The 17706-nt window shown below is 41.2% G+C and overlaps 1 protein-coding gene across 5 annotated transcripts in view; it reads right to left on the reverse strand.

The window, feature by feature from the left end:
• LOC144699652 (uncharacterized) overlaps window positions 1–14211 on the reverse strand; it is a 58335-nt gene extending 44124 nt beyond the window's left edge. The window contains exons 1-2 of one of the 5 annotated variants that reach the window (XM_078570759.1): window positions 14108–14211; window positions 7270–11033 (exon numbers count right to left, since the gene is read on the reverse strand). In XM_078570759.1, coding sequence (XP_078426885.1) covers window positions 7270–11007 — 3738 coding nt within the window. In that variant the 5' untranslated portion in view covers window positions 11008–11033; window positions 14108–14211. Of the gene's footprint in view, window positions 1–7269; window positions 11037–11289; window positions 11415–12599; window positions 12804–13575; window positions 13640–14107 lie in introns of those variants that run through there. The other 4 variants (XM_078570758.1, XM_078570761.1, XM_078570760.1 and 1 more) reach the window with 4 other exon arrangements.
• Window positions 14212–17706: the final 3495 nt, after the last annotated feature.

Genomic DNA, 17706 nt, shown 5'->3' on the forward strand with positions numbered 1-17706 from the left:
TTTGATTTTAGAAGAATAAGAGGTGATCTTATTGAAACATATAAGATCCTGTGGGGACTTGACAGGATGGATGGTGAATGGATGTTTAGCCCAATCAGGCAATCACCCAACACACATGGCCCAGCAGTGAACGCTCATCACTTCCTATCCCATCAAACAAGGGTGCAATTACAAATTGAAGTCACTCTATTGCTGCCCAGCCAGATCTACTCAGTCCAAGGACTGAATCTAGAACCTCCCTAACCTGTATGAATTAGTACCACATCTGGGGGCTGTATTGCTGTATCCTTTTCTACATTACAACAGTGACTACTTCTAAAGACACTTCATTAGCTGTAAAGGTTGCGAAAGGCGCTAAAGAAAGAAATGCAAGACCTCTTAAGGCCCTTGTTACTTAGAATTAGTTGGATTCAAGTAAGATTGGAAGTTGCATTTTAGGGTGATTCTAATTAAATTCAGTTAAACTACATTTGCAACAAATTGAGAGTCAGTGGCAAATGGCATTTGATTTTTTGCACAAATCATGTATAATGTGCCCCATTGTGGACTCTATCTTTTTTTTCCCTTTATTTTTTCATAGGATGTGGATGCCACTGGCAAAACCAGCATTTGTTGACCATCCCTAATTGCCCTTGAACTGAACACTTCAGAGGATAGTTAAGAGTCAAACACATTGCTGTGGGTCTGGAGTAACATAAGGATATAAATGCGTTAGTAGTTCAGAGACTGTTACCTCAGATGGGCTGGTGTGTGGAGGGGTTATCTTATGAGGAAAGGTTAAACAGGCTGGGCTCCATTGGAGTTTAGAAGATTGAGAGGTGATCTTATTGAAACATATAAGAGCCTGAGGGGAATGGCAGGCTGGATGTTGTAAGGATGTTTCCCCTTGTGGGAGAGACTAGGCCATAGTTTAAAAATAAGGGGTCTCCCATTTAAGATGAAGAGAAATTTTCTCTCTGAGGACTCTGAATCTTTGGAACTCTCTTCCCCAGAGAGTGGAGGAGGCAGGTTCAATTAATATATATTTTTTAAGGCAAAGGTAGATAGATTCTTGACTGACAAGGGAGTCAGAGAGTACCGGGGGTAGGTGGAATGTGAGGTTGAGGCCACAATCAGATCAGCCATGATTTTATTGAATGGCAGAGCAGGCTTGAGGGGCCGAATGGCCTATACCTGCTCCTAATTCAGCCCCCAAGGCCTGAATACACCCGCCCAACCTGAATTGGCAGGGGAGTGTGTGGGGGCAGGGGTCAGTTCTATAGTTACCCAGGGCTAGACTGGGATTTTTCTGTCTAACATTTCCTGGCTCTAACTCAGAGGCGGATACTTTTGCGGAGCATCCTAGGGAGCAGTGGAGTTGCCGTCAGAAATTAAACTTCCAGGGCAATTCTCAGAGTCAGTGCTTTGGGATTTCAGAGGGGTCCAGTAACACATCTTGGGGGGGGTACATTCCATCTCTGACGATTCACAGCCCAGAAGATCTGAGGCAATCTCCCCATCATGGAAAGTGCGCAAATTAGAAAAGGTTTTCCTTATGTGCATCTGCATAAAACATTTAAAGCTTGGGTGCAGTGCAAGATAGGTGCATTAGTAAAGGTCTGCTGCATTCCCTACAAGTGTACCTTAACCCAACATATTAAAACCAAAAATCTAAGGCCTTAAAAAAATAAACAATGTAAACAATTCTTCAAGTTCCATTTTTTACCAAGGGGCAATAAAGTACTGTATTATCTTTAACTAAACTCTCCTGTAAAATTACTTTGAACATGGGCCAAGAACATAGCACACAAGAAACATAAATAAGTTGACAAATAAGTTAATTAAAAAAGACTTGGAAAGAATCTCTCGAATCTCTCCAGCTCTATGGATAAAGCAAAATTAGATTTACACGTAAATAAAAGGCTGAGTTTTTAAAAACCTAGTGGTCAAGCGAAAATATGCACTGTACAAAATGAGCCTTATGTACAACAGCAGAAGCTAGAATGTAAAAAAAAAATCAGTTCAGGTAAACATAGCAGAGGAGAACAAAGAAGCGAGCTCACAAAAGACTGATGAATGGATGCAAGAAAACAGTGGGAACTAGCAGTCAGCAGCATGGCAGCAGGACTGATAGCAAGACTGCTTATATTCATGAATTATGTTTAGTTTGAAAACTCAAAGCAAAAGCGCTCAGCAAACACTTTTGTTTGCCAACCATATGATGTAGACTTAATCACTTCATAGAAACACCAAATCACTTACACAAGACATCACTGCAATGAAATGAACACGTTTTGGTCAAAGAAATGCTCAGGGTGAAGGTGTTTAAATTTTTGTCTGTAGGTGAAACATTGTATGAGATCACAAAATCGTAATTATGGTTTGATGTTCCAATGCAGAATTGGCTTCAAACTCACAAATCTTAAAACAATGAGTTTTGCTGCAATGTCATTGATAGGCACGCAACAAAAGCCAGAATTCTCCAGAGGAGGGCAAGCACCACACAAAGGAGAGGGGGAGGAAAAGAAGAAAATCACAAAATGGCTGGTGGTAACTAAAAACATTTTTGACAGAGGTCCAGAGCAGGTCAAGTCCCCAGTCAAAAGGGTGAATCACACATGCTAAGTGAAGTGAGGAAAAAATTACTTTAAATCTTTTCAAAGATAAATGTAGCTATTATCTAAACTACAACATTACCATTGGGGGCAAAGTTAAAGCAGTCCCAGGTAGCTTAATTTTCTTTTAAATCAATTGCTCTCTCAATAATTCAACTGGCGTCAGACTCTGTGTACACTCTCTGCTGGGGCAGACAAAAAGGGAATAAGGTAATCCCCTTGGAGTACAGCCACATTGGCGTCAAAAGTATCTGATTTTCAGATTTATTTTGCAATTTAAAAGGAAAACATAGTTCTGCCTAAAAAGCAGGTCAAAATCGTCAGGCTATTTCAGTCAGCATTCTTCAGAAAGACTAATCTGCTCAATTACAAAGTTGCTCAATACAAGCGTATGTTTGCTTAAAAAAAAAACACAGCAGCAAATCCAGGAAGCAGCTAAGTGACACGAGGCAACTGAAGCCCTGCCACGACAAGCTGTTAGGCTACAAATGCAGTAGTTTGTATTTATTGATGGTTTGAAGCTCTGCGTTCAGCAATGGTCCTTGCTGGGCTGTTGTGATTGCTTGCAATAAAATAAGATAAAAATTATATATCTGCAACAGTTACACAATCTTTAGTTGGGTTCTTTTGTCTCTCTGCATGTTTCATGTTCTGGTGCCTTTATACGAATAAGTAAAATTTTGTCAGATCCATTTCTTCAGTTTACCTTTAATCCAGCATTTGGTACAAAACAAACTTTCAGGGACCAAAATGATTACATAATTGCAACTGAAAACATTGCTGATCCTTCCTGAAAAGATAACATGACCCAAATCTTTAAAATGCTAGAAGGAATGGTTAATATAGATGTAAGGTAGGCTATTTAACTTGGGACATGCGTATAAAATTAACAAGCCTCGAGCAAGATTCAAGGTTAGGAAGAATTATTTTTCCCTTCCCAAAGTAATGGATAGTGGATTGAACCAGCAGCTAAAACACAAAATACTCTTCGTTAGCACCTTAGGAGAATAAAAACAGTTGACTGATTATCTAGTTAGGAGTGGGATTGAGGTTTAGAAGGCAGCAACCAAATCTTACAGTGCACACCAGCTCCTGGGCTGTTGGAGTGATGGAGACATCAAGACATGGAAGAGAACTGGCCAAGGATTAAATAATGAAGGATGGAAGTTGAGACAGATACTTTGAAGTACTTCCTTTGGTTGGGAGAAACAAGAATCCAAGGTCTGTTTTTTTACAGGACATTCAGCAGATTGAAGAGACCCCATGATTGAGTATAGTACATGTGGTGTGTGCAACAGCTTCTATATATGCTTCTTTGGATACCTCCATGCTACTGAGTCACAAGTGCTCAGTCATCCATCCTGATGACTCACCAAGTTAGCACCAAGCCATATAGATTAAGAAAGAAACTTTATCTTAGATTAAGATCCAGGGTCATTCCTTTGTCTGTGCTGTGTTAACTGATCTCAGATTGGATAGTGGTAGTAGACACACCACAGTTCAGACTTCAAGGGACAGGGTTTGGGGAGGGGTGGGGGGTGGTGAAGAAAAAAAGGCAGCGGCTTCTATTCATTGCCATCCAGTTCTTGACTAGAAGAGGTGTGTAGCTCTTGGGTGAAGACAGGATCAGGCATTAAGCCCTACAAATTTCAATAGCCAGCTGACACTCACTGACAAAGCTCACATGGGCAGAATTAGCACTATTTGGGATACTTGGAACTGCAATTACCCATAGAGCCCCACCTCAGCAAGGAGTCACTGCTTTCAGGTCAAGCAGAGGTCACAGGGAGAAAACTGGTAAGAAAAAGGAGGGGCTAAAATGCTTCCTCTGCAATTCCAGGGATAGGCTAGGCTGTGCTCACTTTGATATCACTCAACCGGTTTTACTTTTCATTTTAAGTTATAGCTACCTGCTACATGAGAATTGTTAGCCACATATCTTAAATAGAAGTAAAACTAAAACTTGCATACATATTGTGCCTTTAACATAGAAAAAAAAAGTTCAGGACATTGCACAAAGGCTTAAGGGAAATAAAATCTATAAAGTTGATACTTTAATATATTTAATTGAAATAGAAAGTGAAACTAATGTGGCAAACTGTCAGGGTTTGCGGAGGCCATTTTGCTAAAAAAAACAGAACCCATGACCAAGATAACTTTAATGATGCATGTGCTACCAACAGCGTATTCATGTTAAATTTTGTGATTAAAAATTGCTAATTTCAATGCACTTAAATGGAGAAGAACCAAGCATACTTCATTTCTCAACAAGTGGAATACAACTGAGTATTCTCTCTGGACACTGTGTATATTGGGTTAATAAGGCATTGGAACAAAAATTGTAAAAATCACCATCGTAAACTTGCAAACATCGTAAAGGAGACTCAACTGAGAAAATGAAAAAGCTTAACTCTGCAGCTAAAGGTTTCGGAGCAGCTGAAAAGCAAGCAATGAAACTGAAAAGATCAAAAAGGGGAGCAGAGAATAATAGTGTAAAATCAGAGACCAAATCAAGAAGTGGAAACGATAAACTATAGAATGTGTGACACATCACATACTGGAACAAATCTTCAACTTTGTGGGAGCATTCCCACCTCAGAGTCAGAGGGTACAGGCTTCTAACTCAGACAGTACCTGCTAGCTTCTGACTCTGAATTCTGGTTTAAAGGTATTCTGGTATCCAATGGGACACTCGTGTCCAGTGGGATGAGTGCCCCTTGCACCCCCACCACCGTTTCAGATGTGGAAGTCCATATAGAATTCCTACAGATTAGCACTAACCACTCAATGGGCTGGGTACAACACGAGTATTCACACGGTGGACTATTAGACTGTCGATTAGCCTGAGAATCCTCCCACTACATCACATTATTCTCCAAAGGAAGATTATGAAGATACAAAAACAACCACATACTGAAATATCAAGAGCATATATTGATACAACACAGGGAATATCAAAGGGCAGATAAGAGAAACAGGTTTTTGGGAGGCATGTTAGAGCTGCAGGCACAAAATACATTTAGTTACTGCTCCATTAGGGTAACCAGTCAGAAACCTGAAGCCCTCTTCGTATGTGGGTCACAGAACAAATCAAATTCTTTGTTACCTATACGAAATTCAAGTTCTCAGAATGATAAGTAGGGAATTCTAACAATCCAAATGAAAGGGTAAGTGAGAGTCACATGATTTCTTTCGTTAACTAATAAAAAATGCAAGTATTAAAAATGTATCTAACTTGACCTCTGGACTGCTGAAAATGCACTTCAGTAATTCCATATTGGAGATAAATGTTATCTGCTGGCTGTGTTTAATTATAATGACACAAAAGTGAATACAGTCAAACCTCATTACAACAACCTTATGGGACTGCTAAAGCCTATCAGTGACTTTCTATCAGGTTTTGTGCTCCTGTACCAATTATAATCAAATTTCCACTTGAACCAAGAACAACTATTCTAACAAAACCTTAAAAACAAAACTTTTAACAACATGGTTCCACTTTATTAAATAAACCAGAAGTTACATTGTACAATGTGATGCAGATTAAGCTTTGTCCTAAAATGCAAAGTCTACATGCACCTCCTTGGCAATAATATTGTCTTTAATGAGCTTTCAAATTTACATATTTCTGGAGTCCCAAACACCGTTGATTTCAGGCTTTCACAAAATAAATGCATCCATTTTAAGTTGATATTTAAAGCTTCTAACAGTCAGCAGCGGTAGATTGCAACAGGAATACACAAATTAGACAATGTTAGATGTGCCACCAAGTAATGGGCAGCAGCGCGGAAATAAGAATCAGCCAGCCTACTCTTGTGTATTTCCTTGCAGCAAGATGGCTGCAATCAGCTGGGCATGGAGTGCAATGCAGGAGAAATTATTGAAGGAAACAAGTGGAAGAGGACTGGGTAATGCAGTAGGTCAGCAAGGGTTTGGACATTCCGAATCAGGAACAAAAAGAAATGGAGTGTGAAACAAACTTACAAAGCCTGTCCTGTTCAAGTTGCAGCCAGGGGTTAGGCTGTAAGGAACTGGGAACTGCAGCTGCAATCTTTTTGCATTTGCTTCATTAGAAAGCGATAAAAGATTTCAAATAGGAAGCTTCCCTGCCCCAAACAGAAACCACAGTTTCCCTAAATTTCTCATTTAAGTACCAACTACAGTGTTTTTCAACATGGGTTAGCCAATCTTGGGTGTACAAGTGAAACTTAAGATTTTATCCACAGGAAAATGCTCATCTCCCTTTGCCTTTCTTAAGCTTTCTTACTGGAGTTGCAAACTACACTTTATAGTTTACTGGACCTCTGCAACACACCTCCTTCAAACTTCTGATACAACACGATTAAGAAACAGTCTATGAAAGTTTCCAAGATCTAGAATCCTCGAATACTTTAACCAAAACTAACTTTAATAATTGCTTTTAGTTCTATCTGCTCTGTTGAAATGATTTACAACAGTGGAAATAAAAGATAGTTGCCACAATTTTCCACTCGTTGCACATTTCTGAATATTCCGAAATTGTAATGACCATAGAATATTAGGCTAAAGATGCTGCCTGCCATTCATTCACTCTCACTAAAGGTCAGAAGCTCAGGATTTAAAAAGGTTTATATGTTCAGGAATGAAAAGCTGGTTAACACCTATACAATATGCTACAATTCTTCATCTCACTTACCGTCTCCCGTGCGATATTGATAGCCTCCAGCAAACCATACAGCTTTCCTCTTACAAGAAATACACCAGCACACCACGTCACACAGTCCTCATGCATCCAGTATTCGTTAGTGTCCATTGGGACTAATGGAGGCTGGTACCACTCTTCCAAAGACAGCTCACTCTTAGGCTTCTTACTATCGGAACATTTTGCAGCCTCTTCAACACTGTCCAAACCTCGGCGTTTCTGGCCACGGGTCGTTGCCCCTTCCCTTGTTCTAGACTCCTGACTTTGTCCTGGAGTTTTATTTACTGCATTCCTAATAGAATTACAACTAGGGCTAGAGACATCTGTGCTTGCTGGCTCAGTCTTGGTATCTTTTGACCGGGCAGTTTGGTTGCTCAAAGGTGTATATCCTCCAGGATAGAAAGGTCCAAAAAGATCACCTTGCTCCATAGCATTTGCAGACTGGCCACAAAGACAACAGACAAGAAAGCTTTTGTGAGAGGCCTCATTAATTGTAGGACCCAATGTCAAGCAAGATGATTTTGGAACTGCACCATGCGACTGCTGCTGGGAATGTTTCTTTTGTTTAAGATTGTTACTATCCTCCTCGGCATAGTTTACTACTGTGCACATTGAATAACCCTTTGTCTCTACCCTAATGTAAGGTGAAAAACTATCATATCTATCACGTCGGTCCTCAGCCTTAAGAGTCAATGCTCTTAGTTTTATCTCAGGCTCGTCAGGTGCAAAGAACGATGAGGGATGCCCCCGCCTTGTCTGCCGCTTTTTACCTGCCGGTTTGCGTATTCTCTTCCTTGCAGTGCCTCTTGTCCTCTGCTGTGAAGATTGTTGCCGGGACGATATGCAGTTCTTTGGCTGCGTGGCATTCCTACTGCTTGCCAGCTGCTTTCTTCTGCTGCTGTTTAAACATTTGAGGTCAGGTTTACCAAAGTCTTGCTTACTGCCCGAAGTATGCCCCTTTCGGGAAATCTCTGTCAACTGCTTTGAAGATGAAGCAGCACCGCAGAAAGACGTGGCAGGGGAAATAGGAGTGCTCAGTTTTGTAGTATGTTCCTGGCAAGAGCCTGGAATTGAGGTAGATTTATTTTTGTTGAGTTTCTCCACAGCTATTGTGCCTGCTTCTTCATGGTTAGCCTCATTCTGTTCTTGCATTTTACATTCCAAAGACATTTTTTGTGAGGAATCTCTGATGCAGGGGGAGCGTCCAGCACCACCCTTGGACTTCTGTTCGGCAGCAGAGTTGAATGATTTGCTTCTTGGTGGTTGAAACCTCGTAGGAGTCCGTGCATCCCTGCTTCTTCTTAGTCTCTCACTGAGGCTGCCAGATGTTCTTGACTTGGGCTGAGTTACAATATTTTGCACAATCTGCTCCAGCTTCATTCCTCTTTGCCTTGGCGGAAGAATCTTCCTTTCAAAATGTTTGGGCTCAGCACTACCATCATTTTGGAGAGGTTGATCTGCAAGTTTCTTCTGATTCACATGTTGTTGACTTGCCATCCTCCATTTCTTATTATCCTGAGCTTGAACCTGATCCTGGTGCACATCAGCTTTTGTAACCAAACAGCTAACATTCTCCTCATCAGAGATGTAGACTACGTCACTGTCCTCAGACTTAGCTACCAACGCTTGCTTCCTCCTGTTAGGAACTTGTGGCCCTGCCTGAACTGATAGGACTTCGCACACGTCATCACTGCTGGGGCTCTGGCCACCTTTTCCTTCAGAGTTCTCATCAGAGTCTCCCTCCTCTCCATGATCAACGTTTTTGCCAGACTTGGCTAAAGAGAGACTCATAGAAATGCTGCATGACATCGATGCAACATTATTTTTCTTCAGGTCTATTACATATCCTCGAATGTCACACTTCCCCTCCGTTTCAAGAACATTTAGTTTATGCAATTCAAGCGAGCAAGGCTTTATCCTGGGATGGTTATTTTCTGAAGCTGATGGTCTCTGCAAGGAAGGAAACATTTGTTCGCTGAATGAAGCTGAATTTCTGCTGTTCTCACACACATTGTTAACTATCTGCATCGATTCAGGGATCTCCTTCAAATGCACCGATTCAGGAATCTCCTTCAAATTCAATTTGGCTGCAGAGAGGGCACTATTTGCATCACTAATAGAAATTTGGTTCTGAGCTTCCATACAGCTATCATCATTACTCAGGAGCTGTTCAGTTACTTTAAGATTTGGTGTCAGATCTCCAGTGCACAGAGAAGTCATACTATCTGGTGAGTCGCAATTGATTTGCACTGTGTTGTTATTTTGGGTGCTTTCAGCATCCTTCTCTGAACAATGCACTTTTCCGTTCTTTAGGTCAGATGTTAAAGCCACTTCTCGGTCACATGACCACTCTCCAGTTTTCAAACTTTGTTCTGATAAGATTTCAGGTTTTTGCATATGTTGAAGGACTGTAATGTTACTTGCTGCAAACCTAGCTTTATCTGAATTTTGCAGCACATTACATGCACTGGGTGCTTCTTTGTAATTTAAAGTCATGTTGGTCCCAACACTTTCTGTGTATGCTCTTTGGCAATCATCTGGCCATGTTAAACTTTGTGATGGTTGTACGGAATTTGAAGTGATTCTACTTCTGTCACAAACCAGTGAAACGTTATGCTCCCCTTCAGCTAAATCTTTTGGACATATTTTATCAAATGCGTTTTCACTCGGGCTTTCTTCAGATTCAGTTGGCACTGCGACTTCTGAATATTCAATGACATTTTCTATCTTTATTGTCATTGTTGCCTGGTCTTTGCAGCTTCCATTCAAGTCAGAGAGAGGCTGAAGCTCTCCCTCTGCATACTGGTTACTCAAGCTTTTAACACCAGTGAAGACGCCAGTGTCATTTTGTGTTTCACAGTGGTCCACACTGCCCGGCAAGTTTCCGTTTTCACACTGTTCCTCGTTGTTTGGCCTGTTCTCTGGCGTTGAAGACCCAGTCAGCTCTATGACAAGCATTTCGGAGTCTTGTTCAGTTTCAGCAGGACTTACAGTATCAAGCCATTCATTTTCCTGATGTATTTCTTCAGAAAACTGGCACACAGAGTCATGCGTTTCCAAATCAGATGAAACACTGGACTGTTCATACAAAGTTTCTTCCACAGTGTCTAGTGTCTGTTCGAGCGGACTACCACATGATTCAGGTTCATGGTCTGCAGAAGCAGCTAAGTCCAGTGCCTTGAGTCTGTGCTGGTTCATAAGGCTACAGTCAATTCCATTTTCAAGTCCTCTTCTAATGGATTCCAGATCACCAGACTGTGCCAACACAGAGGTCTCAAATGATGAGTCGACGAATTCGGTAGGTATGGATGAATCTAATGAGGCTGGCACCATCTGCTGTGACTGTACACAAACAGATGGAATAAAGAGCGATGCCAATGGCTGCTCATGCAAGGAATGCTGTAATATCCGTTGGGAAGAGAACAGGTGGGGCCGATTGACATAAGAGACAGTTACTGTGGTACTTGAGATAGCATCATCCAAATGTACCTTGTCAGTCTGAGGTACAGTAGACCCAGTGTTGGTCTCCAAGTCATCAGTTGTGTTTTTAGTACACAAATTGTATTGTGTATCCATGGTCCCACTATGCAATAGTTCTAAAGGGTCGTTTGCCTGCAGCCCTTCTCTCTGATTTCTTGAGCAATCAACGGAATAATCCACAGGGATGCTGAAATTAATTAAGTCATCCTTTCTGATTTGTAAGCCATCAGCCTGGTCCTGTCCTGACTCCATTACAGGACTTTCTCTGCTTCACTCTGCTGCTTGAAGAAAAAAAACAAGCATATAACTATTTAATAGTATCAATGAATAATAAATAAACATTACCTTTACATGTAAAGTTAGAAAATCTATTTCACAAAAGTTATGTAGTCTCTACATCAATAGATGTATCTACAGAAGAACTTGAAAGGCTATATCGATTAGAATATCTTAGGGCATGTCAAACAACTTTAAAGAACTTTGCATACAATTATTTTAAGATTCAGTTATTAAATTGATAAATTAGGCAGCTACCTAGTGTGCAGCAGGACCCCACAAACAGTCACATGCCAAAAGACAAGCTCATCTGTTTTTCATGGTGTTGCTGGAGAGAATTGTTGGCCAAGACCCTGGGAGAATCTCCTGCTGCTTTGAAAAGTGTCATGATATTGTTTAACATCCACCTGGATTTTGAAAAAGAACAGCCTGCAAAGAACTGGAGCAACTTTGACAATGCAGCACTCCCTGAGTACTGGCTTCCTTTACATACTCAATATAGCAGGGCTTAAACAAAATATTTTGTTTGAAAGAAAACGAGTCAACGTATCTCTTTCCTTGAAAGAAAGCAACTTATCTGTGGCTTTGACACCAAATGGAATATATAGTGGTGACGCTAGTTTCTTTAGAATGGGAAATGATTTTTAAAGTGAGGTTGATCCAGGTGGGCTGACTTCATTCAGTGTATCTAAATACTATTATTAACTAGAAATACATTCCATTTACATGCAACGCACTTTTTATTCCTTTCTCACATTTCATTCTGATTTTCTTCTATTACCACTCCTTTCTTCCAAAACAAAAACTTATACTTGAGGTATGGTTTCATAGGCATTATTTAAATATTAATATCACTTCATATTTTTAGTCTTTAAACACAAATGGGAAACTAACTTCCAGCAAATACCAATTTGCTGACTGTTGGTTTCCTTTTCTCAAGCCTCATCATAAAACTGTCCTTGCAGGAACAATCATTTGCATACTAAGAGTGTCCATAACATACAACAAAATGGATCATGTAAAAAGTCTATGGAGCTAGGTTCCAGCAGACTTATAAAAATACAACTTTGAGGTGTCAAAAAAAAAAAATTTTAAATGTTTTTTTCAAAAAAAACTGTCATATGGAAGTTGTAAATTGATTTAAGCAACACAAATATTGTGCAAGATTATTGCAAAAAATTGATCTATCAGCTATTTAGCTTCCAAATATAATTTATTAAGAATTATACATAAAAACTACCTGCTTACATTCATTTTGGAAGAAGATTCCAATTACATGCATGCACTTTTTAGAAATATGAACTCAATGTAAAATTCCCTCCCCCAACTGCAGTTGCCCAGTTAATAACCTTTACACTAACAACAGTGGATGGAAGCTAATATTAATGTGTTACACACCACATTGTTCCCCACCAACACTAAAACCCCAACAACAGACAAAGACAGAACATCAAAAGACAGTGATTTGCACAGTTAAGACTCAAAAGTTTAGCAGCCAATTTCTGGAATATATATATATATAAAGATTACCAATATTTAAATAGTAGGATTGTGAACCAAGAACACACCGCTAAGGCGTTATCCTTTGTCCTTAGGAGGAGCTTCATCAAGACACAAAGACCGTCGCTTCAGTTAGTGCTGCATGCACAGTCTCATTCATTTCTACTAATTACCATAGCACACTGAAGAGCCGCATCCTAAGTGGATGGAACAAGGCAGCACACGTGATCTCACAGCAGACATGAAGTACATGTGCGGCACAGAGCAGGAAATGAAACTGCATCTCTAGATAAGGGGGTGGGTGGGGTTGACACATTTTAACCCAATTTGTGTGTCACCTTGATCAATAAGAGTTTTACTTTAATAAAATAGGGTGGGGACTAAAACATAATTTTAATACTTGTCATAAAGCTGCCAAATGCTAATTTTTGGATGAGGCAATCAAAATAATAGCGTTCAATTCCTCAGACTCATGACTAATTTATTATGCCGTGTTTGTTAATGAAGCTAAAATTCCTAATCTACTTCATACCATATAGTACATTGTGAAAATAGTGAATCAGCAATTTAGTTATAAGCTGAGGGCCTGAATCGTTTTGGCTTTGGCTCCTTGTTAAATATATAGATATCCCATTGTAAGCAGACGGAACTTTTCATTAACACCGTACGCGGGTGGTACTCTCCTGAAACTGATGGTATTGACTGTTACAGTAATCAAAGAATCGAAGCCTAACTTAAAATGTTAATGTCCAAAAATAAAAGGGGGGGGCAATTGGCAGCTTTGAAATCAGATGCAGTTCGAAGAGAACACAGAACAAGACTGGGGAGGGGAGCTGGCATTAAATGTGGGATTATGACAAACATGCACAAGTCACCACAGTCAGTCATTCTGTCCGCAATGTTGTCTAAAAGCACGGGCCAGGTCCTGGAACAAGAGAGTTTGTTGATTGAACAGGAGTCCGTTTAGTCAGAGCTCGGTGAAGGAATTTTAAACTCCTGGGCGCAAACAGCCAAACTGCAGAAGATCTTAAATCAAAACATTACCTTCCGCAAAGCTCATCGATGAAGGCTGGAGGATAATAAAAGACTTTTATTGAACAATAACCTAAGCGGCCTAGGGCTGAGGTTTGGATCACTGTGGGCAGCGCTTCGTCTGCCCGGCTTTTAAATCAACACCGCGCTCAGCGGCGGGTCCACATGGGGGTCTGATCCAAACAAAGGGAAGCACCGCCCGTCACCGCCACCCGCTTCCCCTCACCGCAAATAAAAAACAGCGTTACTCTCTCTCTCTCTCGCTATAAACAATAAAGAATATCCCCCCCATCCCTCCCCACCCACCCCCAACAGAAGCCTGCGACCGGGCCCAGGAATCAATCCCCCTCCCCTCACTCGCCGGCTCAGGCCCGCTGACTCACTCACTCCAGCCCCAGGCTGTGCAGGCCGCCAACTAGGCCTCGCGGTGTTTGGAAACAAAGGACGGGAAGTGCGGAGCGGGGAGGCAGGGCTCGGCTCAGCCTCCGCTTCCTCCCCCCGCCCCCCCTCACTGTGGCCCAGGGAGTTTTCTCTTGTCTCTCACCTGAAGCCACCCTTGTGTCTAGTGCTGTGCAGCCGGGCCGGGCGATGCGGCTGTCACTCAGGGGGGCGGTCGCCATGGCAGCGCCGTGCGGCTGTCACTCAGGGGGGCGGTCGCCATGGCGGCGCCGTGCGGCTGTCACTCAGAGGGCGGTCGCCATGGCAGCGCCGTGCGACTGTCACTCAGGCGGCCGTCGCCATGGCAGCGCCGTGCGGCTGTCACTCAGGCGGCCGTCGCCATGGCAGCGCCGTGCGGTTGTCACTCAGGCGGCCGTCGCCATGGCAGCCAGAGGCTCTGCCCATTGGTGGTGCTCCCTGGTCCCTGAGTTGCGTGCAGAGTTTCGCACTTATAAATCCTCAGCCCCTATTTCTTACTTATCAAATTGTTCATTGTTGTGCATTATATCAAACCGAATAAACCAAAGGCTTGTGGCAAACTAGACTTCTGAGCCTAATTTCAGTCAGACTCCACCCTCAAATTTCCCTCCCTATGCATATTTCACAGATGGAAGGGAATTCCCCCCCTCCCCCAAAATAGACCACCATAAGATTTATAAAAGTACATGACCGTACATGACCGTTCAAGTTGCCTTTTCATTAAATGCAAACGAAATCAGTTTATTTCAATACAGCAGGTCTCACTTTGAGGTGCCTCCCTACACACAACTACAGCTTGTATTTACAGTACTTATTCCATATCAAACAAAAAGCCCAAGGGTTTTCCAACCTCTTAGTGTAAGCTGTGCTCAGTTCATAGCACCCTCGCCTTTGAATCAGAGGGTTGTGGGTTCATATCCCACTCCCGGAAACCAAGAACTGTGATTGTACTCGAAAAGAGTTGCAATTTCCTTAGTGTACTACGGGGCTCGTCCGGTCTACGGGTAGACCAAAGAGCGTCTTTCACCGAGTTGATGATCCTCCAGCTACAGTTGATGTTTGTCTCGGTGTATGTCCCTGGGAACATTTTTTTTTGCAAAAATATACTTTATTCTTAAAATATCTTCAACCACATTCCAAACCATTTCAAAATCACCGTCACCAAGGTACAATCAGGTTCAACTTTTACAACATGTATCACAAGGTGCATCAGTACAAACAATGAATATTACAATCATTTTCAGACATTCATTTTGAGCTGTACAGCCCGAGGGGCTCTACACAATTCCCAGCCCCTCGGTGCACTGTGGCAGAAAGGTCTTAGACAGTGACCCTTCCCCATTGCGCCTTTGCGGTGGCTGCCCCAAGCTTGGTCTTCCAGCGCAAAGAGTTGTCCCCGACCGAGTGTTGCAAACTGGCACATTCCAAAGTCCAGGACTGCGTGCTGAGGGACGCACTAAAGCTTGGGGCAGCTGCCGCAAAGGCGCAATGGGGAAAGGTCGCTGTCTAAGACCTTTCTGCCACAGTGCACCGAGGGGCTGGGAACTGTGTAGAGCCCCTCGGGCTTTACAGCCCAAAATGAATGTCTGAAAATGATTGTAATATTCATTGTTTGTACTGATGCACCTTGTGATACATGTTGTAAAAGTTGAACCTGATTGTACCTTTGTAATGGTGATTTTGAAATGGTTTGGAATGTGGTTGAAGATTTTTTAAGAATAAAGTATATTTTTGCAAAAAAAACCCCCTCAGTGTACTACGGCACCAGGACCTTGGACAGGGTCCTTTCCCTATTGTACATTTGCTGCAACCGCCCCAAGTTTTCGTGCATCGCTCAGTACACAGTCCTCCAGATGGGGGGCCAGTGGATGCATCAAATTGGACAAAGCGGATCTCATCTCACCTCTGGTTTGCATGAAACAAGGTACATCTGACCATATACACATAACAACATGTTTTATTTAGTGGCTTTATCTATTACACAACAATTCTTCAAAATGTGAGTTAGATTAATGATAAATCTTGCAATTAAAAACATGATTTTAAATATGCATGAAGCTAAGGGTTTTTTTTTGTAGTGCCCTGATCAAAATACAATTGTATTTTAAACTGTAATGTGTGTCAGACGTAATAAGAAAACTAGATTCAAGGGCGAAGAAGCCTACAGAATGCAGATAATCTATTATCTTCACTGTTCTTTATTGAGAAACATAGATGAAAGGCCACGATCAATGTTGCAGATCACAGCCAAGGTCTGATTTTGTTGATCGTATGCAAACGGTGTATAATTTGAGGATTAAAAAAAAACTTGGCACACTTTCAGTGAAATTGTAATAGAAAAAATTTGGCTCTGCCAAATTGGCAATTACTAATAATGTTATCTCTAGGCATAAATCCATTTAAGTTATTATGTACATTCCTAATGAAAAGAAGCATTAACTGGTGACTTTCAAGCCTTGAAACAGCAGCTCAGTAAAGGCCCATTGTCAATGCTGTTTGTCATAATTTTTTGAATTCTTTGCACCCACTTTGGTGTCAGTGCTGGCATCAGTGGTAGCAGTCTTATTTCTGAGTTAGATTTACATAGCATATTACAAATTACTGTTCAAAATTGCCTTTACATAAAGTGCAAAGGTGACTAGTTTCTTTGAATGCAGCATGTCACACTTTGAGATGTCTCACTACACTTATAATTACAGCCTATATTTACAATATTCATTTCATGCCAAACATAAAGCCCAAGGGTTTTTTTTCACAAGGTTCCCAATCCCTCAGTGTACTGCGACAGGAGGGCCTTAGTCAGTGGCCCAATTGGTCTATGGTGGTGCTAATATTTCCATACAAGCCTCCTCCCACCTTTCTTCATCTTACCCTGTCAACATTGTTGGGGACGGAAATAGTTAAAGGAGTTCAATTGCTAATTATTAGTTAACAACCTAATTTGCTTGTATAAAAGGAATAACAGGTGCATCAAGTTTGTTGGTAGAGTTTTATGCACTAAAAATAAAACTGTTTGAAGAAGCTGGTCTTTATTGCCAAACAGCTACTGGAGCTGTTTGTGGCAGCAGAGGATGGCTTCTGCTTGTAAGTAAAAGATTGGGAACTAAGCTTTCTTCAGAGAAGACTGTATTTGGAGTTAACTTTGAGAAGAGAGCTTTGGAGAATGGCTGAATCAAAACGTAGAGTTTTTGGGCATGATTACCCACTGATGTTTTCTGAGAGTGAACCCTATGAGCAATGGAAGAATGAAGTAACCATGTGGACACGGGTTATGTCCTTGCTGAAGGAAAAATCAAGGAATGGCCTTGGCAAATTCGTTACCATACAAAAGCAAAATAAGGTGCCAAGTATTTTTGGAGTTGGAATCTGACCATTTGAACATGGATGACGGTTTGGAAACATTATTAGAATTTATGGATAAGATCTACTAGAAGCATGACTAAGTGCTTACAAAGTATTGTCAGATTTTGACAAATTTAAAAAGTTGGAGGATTCTTCCATAAAAGATTACATAATGGAATTCAGTAGACTATATGCAAGATTGCAAAAAAAAAAATCCATCTAGAAATTCCCCAATCAGTGCTGGCATTTAAGTTACTAGACTGTGCCAGAGTATTGAATATGGACAGGCTTCTTGTTCTTATAGGAGTTAAATTTGCAGAAAGAGACACACTGCTAGAACACATGTCAGAAGCTCTTTTAAAAAAAATCCTTGGAAAGCATTCC

Source organism: Cetorhinus maximus, chromosome 24 (assembly GCF_964194155.1).
Source record: "Cetorhinus maximus chromosome 24, sCetMax3.hap1.1, whole genome shotgun sequence".
Lineage (NCBI taxonomy): Eukaryota > Metazoa > Chordata > Chondrichthyes > Lamniformes > Cetorhinidae > Cetorhinus > Cetorhinus maximus.